At 45.5% G+C, this 7,683-nt stretch overlaps 1 protein-coding gene across 1 annotated transcript; it reads right to left on the reverse strand.

Moving 5' to 3' along the window:
• Positions 1–51: 51 nt before the first annotated feature.
• LOC108695561 lies at positions 52–7,662 on the reverse strand. The gene is made up of 2 exons (XM_018224145.2): positions 7,510–7,662; positions 52–1,105 (listed from the first exon to the last, which is right to left on the reverse strand). Exon 2 carries the CDS (start codon positions 616–618, stop codon positions 52–54), a length of 567 nt encoding a protein of 188 aa, XP_018079634.2. The 5' UTR covers positions 619–1,105; positions 7,510–7,662.
• Between the last annotated feature and the right edge of the window lie 21 nt (positions 7,663–7,683).

The following is a 7,683-nucleotide window of genomic DNA, read 5'->3' on the forward strand; positions in this document are numbered from 1 at the left end:
TCTCTATAACCCGGGGCCCACTGTGTAGAGACCTCTGGCTGGAGCCAATTGTTAGCCAGGGACAATCAGGCCCGTACATCTGAAGCGGACGGACCTCTCGGGGGAGTAGCTCCATTTGTGCAAGACTCCCGCACGGCAGCCCGTGATCCCCTCACTGGATAGGATTTCTTCTTTGAGTTTAGTGTAGTCTTTGGCATCCTGCTTGCTTAAGCCTAAGTATGCCTTCAGGGACTTCCCTGACAAATAGGGAGCAATGACTTCAGCCCACTCGTCGTGAGGAAGCTTTGAGTGTTCTGCAACCCTCTCAAACACTGCCAGGAAGGTTTCAATATCATCGTCCGGGCTCATCTTCTCTAATAGATTCTGCACTGTCTTATAAGCAGAGGTGGTCCTGTACTCCATCACTGCAGGTCTTTTCCAGATCGTCTGCAGCCTCTTCTTCTGCACCACCATGCCCCGCTGCTCCGTCTGAGTGAACCGGTTTTCTATAGGCTCCTGGGCAGCCTTGTCTGTTTCCTGCTCCAGAATCCCAGACTCCATGTCCATCTGCAGCTCAGTTCTCATGTGGTCCTGGTGAGCCTGCTCCTGGGCAGCACAGTTTTGTTGCTGGCCTCTCATAACTTCTGATGTAACTGCTGCTGCCCTTGTTCTGTTTCCTGGTGTAACTGCTGCTGCCCTTGGGCCACTTCCTGGTGTAACTGCTTCTGCCCCTGGGCCACTTCCAACTGCTGCTGCCCTTGGGCCACTTCCTGGTGTAACTGCTGCTGCCCTTGGGCCACTTCCAACTGCCGCCCTTGTGCCACTTCCTGGTGTAACTACTGCTGGCCTTTGGCTACTTCCTGGTGTAATGGCTTCTGCCCTTGAGCTACTTCCTGGTGTAACTGCTTCTGCCCTTGTGCCACTTCCTGATGTAACTGTTTCTGTCCTTGGGCCACTTCCTGGTGTAACTGTTTCTGTCCTTGGGCCACTTCCTGGTGTAACTGCTTCTGCCCTTGGGCCACTTCCTGGTGTAATGGCTTCTGCCCTTGAGCTACTTCCTGGTGTAACTGCTTCTGTCCTTGGGCCACTTCCTGGTGTAACTGCTGGCTCCCTTTTAGTTCTGGTCCTGAGAATAAGAAAGGGACAGAGCTCACATTAAACAGAGAATACAAATGGCCCCATAATAAAAAGATCCCCAGTAATGTATCCAAAACAACATACAAACGTTATATAAACTGGCACAATAATTAATAACCATGGGAGGAGACAGAACAAGAGGTGAATCCCAGTGATAGCTCCGCCCACAATCCCAATGGTTGGGGAGGGGACAGATGCTTCTGGGCATTATATACATTATAACACCATCTCTGCTGGTTTTTGGACAGATCTAATAACACACACATAGAATCACATTGAAATAGAAGAAATTGTTTGTCCCCACACGTGTCACTTTAACTGTGTTATCTGTTCTATGAAACCAGGGCTTCTGGTTACACAGGAAAATTTACCCCCAAAAAATGTAGGTCTCTATAAAAAGATATTGAGTTAAACAGCTCATGTGTAAAATCCTTCATGTAAATAAACCATTTTCATAATAATATACTTTTCTAGTAGTATGTGCCATTGGGTAATCATAAATAGAAAATTGCCATTTTAAAAAATAAGGGCCACCCCCTGGGATTGTATGATTTTATTCACAGTGCACCCAAACAAACCACACATGAGCCAACAGACAGCTTTGTGTCTTTTGCTTCCACACTTCTTCCTGTTACAGTTAGAGCTGCAGTATTTCTGGTCAGGTGATCTCTTCCTGTTACAGTTAGAGCTGCAGTATTTCTGGTCAGGTGATCTCTTCCTGTTACAGTTAGAGCTGCAGTATTTTCTGGTCAGGGTGATCTCTTCCTGTTTACAAGTTAAAAGAGCTGCAGTATTTCTGGTCAGGTGATCTTTTCCTGTTACAGTTAGAGCTGCATTATTTCTGGTCAGATGATCTCTTCCTGTTACAGTTAGAGCTGCAGTATTTCTGGTCAGGTGATCTCTGAGGCAGCACACAGACCATCAAGAAAAGGTAGTTCAAGGCAAGACGTGTAAAAGGGCAATATTTACTTAAATATATATTCCAGTTTGGCAAGATTCTTTAATATGCCACTTAATTTTATATAAACTACCGGTTGCTTAAGTATTCATTTTGGGGGTATAGTTTTCCTTTAAAGAGCCATTTGAATGTCTCCGCCATTAATCCATAATTTGAGGGTTAAAGGCCTCTCATTTGTGCTGTTCAGGCAGTTCTATGAGGCATGGGAATATCTTCTGTATAAGGAGCTCTCGGTCCATATCTTGTAGGCAATGATGGGGCCTGAATTCAGTTTGGGCTAAGATAGACCTTTAAAAATGACCCCTTTATTTGAGCTTCCCATCATTTGTATAGTAATGGTCCTTTCCCAGAAACACAGTAGGGAGTGGACAGCGAATCACAAGGTTGCCTTCACCCTAAAAGATATTAGCAGCAGCTCCCTATCAGGTTCAGCAAGCTGCTGATTGGCTGCCACTGTACAGTGCTGCTCCCCGATACAGTGTGGAAAATGAGCAGCAGGGAATGGAACAGATGGGCAGTGTTAGCAAAGAATTGGTGGGAATTTACTGTAATGTAGCACAAAGGGCAACAATAGTACTATTCTTCTATTCTGGATCTAGTGATCTCTAATGTGCAAGTTATTGAACCCCTAGGAAATAGTGACCATAATGTTATATCATTTAATGTCTGGTGCAAGAAACAAATATATACTGGGGCAACAAAAACCATGAATTTCAGAAAAGCTAATTTTAGTGCCTTGAGGGCTGCCCTACAGAGTATTGATTGGGGCATTAGGTTTTCAGCTAAAAACACAGAAATGGTTGTTATTTAAAATGATATTAAATCATTACTGTTCTCAATTTATTCCACCCTATGTGGCTTAATATAGAAGTAAAAAAGTTAATAGGAAATAAGAGAACGGCATTTACAAACTACAAGTCTGTTGGGACAGAAGCTGCATTTAATAAATATAAACAATATAATAAATGTTGTAAATCAGCAATCCGGAAGGAAAAGATAGGAAATGAGGAGCGTATTGCGGCAGAGGCTAAGACTAATCCCAAAAAGTTTTTTAAGTATATTAATAGTAAAAAGTGACAGGTTGAGAGTGTTGCTCCTTTAAATAATGGTACCAGTATGGTTGTAATAGATTAAAGGCAAATGTGCAAAATCAGTTCTTTTCTTCAGTGTATACAATAGAAGAGTCTGAGTTCCCAGGCTCACTTCATAGATGCACTAATGGCTCAGCTCAATCTAGTCAGTGACTGACTCAGGATATGATTCATAAAGCTTTAATAAAAATTGATGTAAACAAGGCTCCAGGGCCTGATGGCATACACCCTCGGGTTCTAAAAGAGCTTAGTTCAGTTTTAGACCAGTCCCTATTTCTGATTTTCTGATGGTACCTATGTATTGGAGAAAAGCTGATGTCATTCCAATATTTCAAAAGGAATTATTATCTCAGCCTGGCAATTATAGGCCAGTAAGCTTGACATCTGTGGTGGGCAAATTATTGGAAGGCTTGTTAAAGGATCACATTCAAAAGTTTGTCCTAGTGAATGGCATTATGAGCAGCAATCGGCATGGCTTTATGAAGGACAGGTCATGTCAGACTAATTTGATTGCTTTTTATGATGAGGTAAGTAAGATGCTGGACAGTAGGGGGGGGTAGTATAGATGCGATCTATTTGAATTTTGCCAAATCATTTGATACTGTTCCCCACAAACGACTGCTTTCTAAACTAAGGTCTGTTGGGCTTAATGAAGTAGTTTGCACATGGATAGGAAACTGGCTACAGGATCGGGTACAGAGGGTGGTTGTTAATGGGACAATTATTTAACTTGTTCATTAATGACTTAGGGGAGGACATTGTAAGTAATGCGTCAGTGTTTGCAGATGAGACAAAACTATCAGCCCAATTAATTCCATCCAGGATGTGGCACTTGCAACAGGATCTTGACTAACTGGCAATCTGGGCAGCTAAGTGGCAAATGAGATTCAATGATGATAAATGTAAAGTCCTGCACCTGGGATGTAACAATATCCACTTATACCCTTAATGGGACTGCATAGGCAAATCCATAATGGAGACGGAGGCTTGGAGTCCTTGTAGATAATAAACTTGTCTGTGCAGCAATGCCAGTCAGCAGCATCAAGGGCAAATAAGGTCTTGAACTTGTATTAAATGGGGCAGAGAGTCCACGGGAGGAGGGGTCCCATGTAAAAGAGCACTGGTAAGGCCCATCTAGAATATGCCCTACATTTTTTGGTCTCCATCACTCAAACAGGACATTATTGTATTAGAGAGGGGACAGAGAAGGGCAACTAAGCTGGTAAAGGGAAAATCTTAGCTATGAGGAAATGACTGGCCAAATTGGGGATGTTCACGCTGGAGAAGAGGCGCTTAAGGGGTGATATGATTAACTATGGTATAAATTTTATATAAGGGGATCATATAATAATCTCTCTAATGATTTATTTACCAGTAAGGTCTTTCCATCTGACACAAGGTCACCCATTCCGATTAGAAGAAAGAGGTTCCAGCTATATTGGGAAGGGGTTTGTTACAGTGAGAGCTGTGAAGATGTGGAATTGTCTCCCTGAATCAGTTGTAGCAGGCTGATACATTAGATAGGTACAAGGAAGGGTCGGATGCTTTATTCACCAGTAGTTCCTCCCAGCAGACAGGAGGAGCCAATGAGATTAGAGGAGGGAAAGGGGTGTTATAGGGAGAGGGTGGGAAGTGAATCAGGGTACAGGCTGATACATTAGATAGGTACAAGGAAAGGGTTCGGATGCTTTATTCACCAGTAGTCTCCCACAGACACGGAAAGGGAGCCAATGAGATTAGAGGAGGGAAAGGGGTGTTACAGGGAGAGCTGGGAAGTGAATCAGGGGTACAGGCCGATACTTAGATAGGTACCCAAGGAAGGGTCGGGTGCTTTATTCACCAGTGCTCCTCCTAGGCAGACAGGAGGGAGCCAATGAGATTAGAGGAGGGAAAGGGGGTGTTACAGGGAGAGCTGGGAAGTGAATCAGGGTACAGGCTGATTACATTAGATAGGTACAAGGAAGGCGGGATGCTTTATTCCCCCAGTAGCTCCTCCCAGCAGACAGGAAGGGAGCCAATGAGATTAGAGGAGGGAAAAGGGGTGTTACAGGGAGAGCTGGGAAGTGAATCAGTGGGTACAGGCTGATACATTAATAGGTACAAGGAAGGGTCGGGTGCTTTATTCACCAGTAGCTCCTCCCAGCAGACAGGAAGGAGCCAATGAGACTAGAGGAGGGAAAGGGTGTTACAGGGAGAGCTGGGAAGTGAATCAGGGGTACAGGCTGATACATTAGATAGGTACAAGGAAGGGTCGGGTGCTTTATTCACCAGTAGCTCCTCCCAGCAGACAGGAAGGAGCCAATGAGACTAGAGGAGGGAAAGGAGAGTTACAGGGAGAGCTGGGAAGTGAATCAGGGGTACAGGCTGATACATTAGATAGGTACAAGGAAGGGTCGGATTTCTTTATTCACCAGTAGCTCCTCCCAGCAGACAGGAGGGAGCCAATGAGATTAGAGGAGGGAAAGGGGTGTTACAGGAGAGCTGGGAAGTGAATCAGGGGTACAGGCTGATACATTAGATAGGTACAAGGAAGGGTCGGATGCTTTATTCACCAGTAGCTCCTCCCAGCAGACAGGAAGGAGCCAATGAGACTAGAGGAGGGAAAGGGGTGTTACAGGGAGAGCTGGGAAGTGAATCAGGGGTACAGGCTGATACATTAGATAGGTACAAGGAAGGGTCGGGTGCTTTATTCACCAGTAGCTCCTCCCAGCAGACAGGAAGGAGCCAATGAGACTAGAGGAGGGAAAGGAGAGTTACAGGGAGAGCTGGGAAGTGAATCAGGGGTACAGGCTGATACATTAGATAGGTACAAGGAAGGGTCGGATGCTTTATTCACCAGTAGCTCCTCCCAGCAGACAGGAGGGAGCCAATGAGATTAGAGGAGGGAAAGGGGTGTTACAGGGAGAGCTGGGAAGTGAATCAGGGGTACAGGCTGATACATTAGATAGGTACAAGGAAGGGTCGGATGCTTTATTCACCAGTACTCCTCCCAGCAGACAGGAGGGAGCCAATGAGATTAGAGGAGGGAAAGGGGTGTTACAGGGAGAGCTGGGAAGTGAATCAGTGGTAAAAGGCTGATACATTAGATAGGTACAAGGAAGGGTCGGATGCTTTATTCACCAGTAGCTCCTCCCAGCAGACAGGAGGGAGCCAATGAGATTAAGGAGGGAAAAAGGGGTGTTACAGGGAGAGCTGGGAAGTGAAATCAGGGGTACAGGCTGATACATTAGATAGGTACAAAGAAGGGTCGGGTGCTTTATTCACCAGTAGCTCCTCCCAGCAGACAGGAAAGGAGCCAATGAGACTAGAGGAGGGAAAGGAGGAGTTACAGGGAGAGCTGGGAAGTGAATCAGGGGTACAGGCTGATACATTAGATAGGTACAAGGAAGGGTCGGATGCTTTATTCACCAGTAGCTCCTCCCAGCAGACAGGAGGGAGCCAATGAGATAGAGGAGGGAAAGGGGTGTTACAGGGAGAGCTGGGAAGTGAATCAGGGGTACAGGCTGATACATTAGATAGGTACAAGGAAGGGTCGGATGCTTTATTCACCAGTAGCTCCTCCCAGCAGACAGGAGGGAGCCAATGAGATTAGAGGAGGGAAAGGGGTGTTACAGGGAGAGCTGGGAAGTGAATCAGGGGTACAGGCTGATACATTAGATAGGTATAAGAAGGGGTTGGATGGTGTTTAGCAAGTGAGGGAATACAGGGATATGGGAGAGAGCTCATAGTACAAGTTGATCCAGGGACTGGTCCCATTTTGGAGTCAGGAAGGAATTTTTCCCCCTCTGAGGCAAATTGAAGAGACTTCAGATGGGTTTTCTCCTTCCTCTGGATCAACTGGCAGTTAGGCAGGTTATATATAGACTTAAGGCTGAACTTGAAGGTCTTTTTCCAACCTCACTTACTATGTTACTAAATTACTCTATTAGTATGTTACTCTTTTACTATGTAAGTCTATCAGTTATTAGTATGTTACTATGTAAGTCTATCAGTAGGTCAGTAGCACTCAGACAAGACACAATATAACTAGTGCCCCAGCAGTTCCCCTTTGTGTGAAGGGAAATAGCCCAGAAGTGAGACATTGAGAGATCACAGTAAAACTTGTGCCTCAGACAGAGGAATAAGAGAAATAAAGTCCCAGTTGTCTCTGTCAGGGGTCGCAGGACTATTTCCCAGCTCCCCGCCCCCAGTCCTTTCATCCAAGCAGCAATTATACCCACGGCTCCTGTTCTCCTCATACAGCCCGGCATAGCGGATCCAAACACCGCACATAATAACCCTCGTATATAAAGCGGCAGAGGAATAAGGCAGCGGACTGACACGGGCGTTAACCGCTTCACTCACCGATTTATTCCATCTTTATGTTGATCGTGAGCGACACTAGGCCCCAGGATGCTTCTAATCTCCTCTCAGCAGGCAGAACAGACTGTGCCCCGCCCACAGATCACGGGCCAATAGCGTGAAAGCTGAAGTTCAACTCTCGCCATGTTGCTAGCGGAGGTCTCTAACCGCGCAAAG

This window comes from Xenopus laevis, chromosome 6S, assembly GCF_017654675.1.
Source record: "Xenopus laevis strain J_2021 chromosome 6S, Xenopus_laevis_v10.1, whole genome shotgun sequence".
NCBI classification, from domain to species: domain Eukaryota; kingdom Metazoa; phylum Chordata; class Amphibia; order Anura; family Pipidae; genus Xenopus; species Xenopus laevis.

Bases quoted from the DNA above. Each gene is read 5' to 3' on its own strand.
- LOC108695561 (XM_018224145.2), bottom strand. From the start codon at position 618: ATGAGAGGCCAGCAACAAAACTGTGCTGCCCAGGAGCAGGCTCACCAG.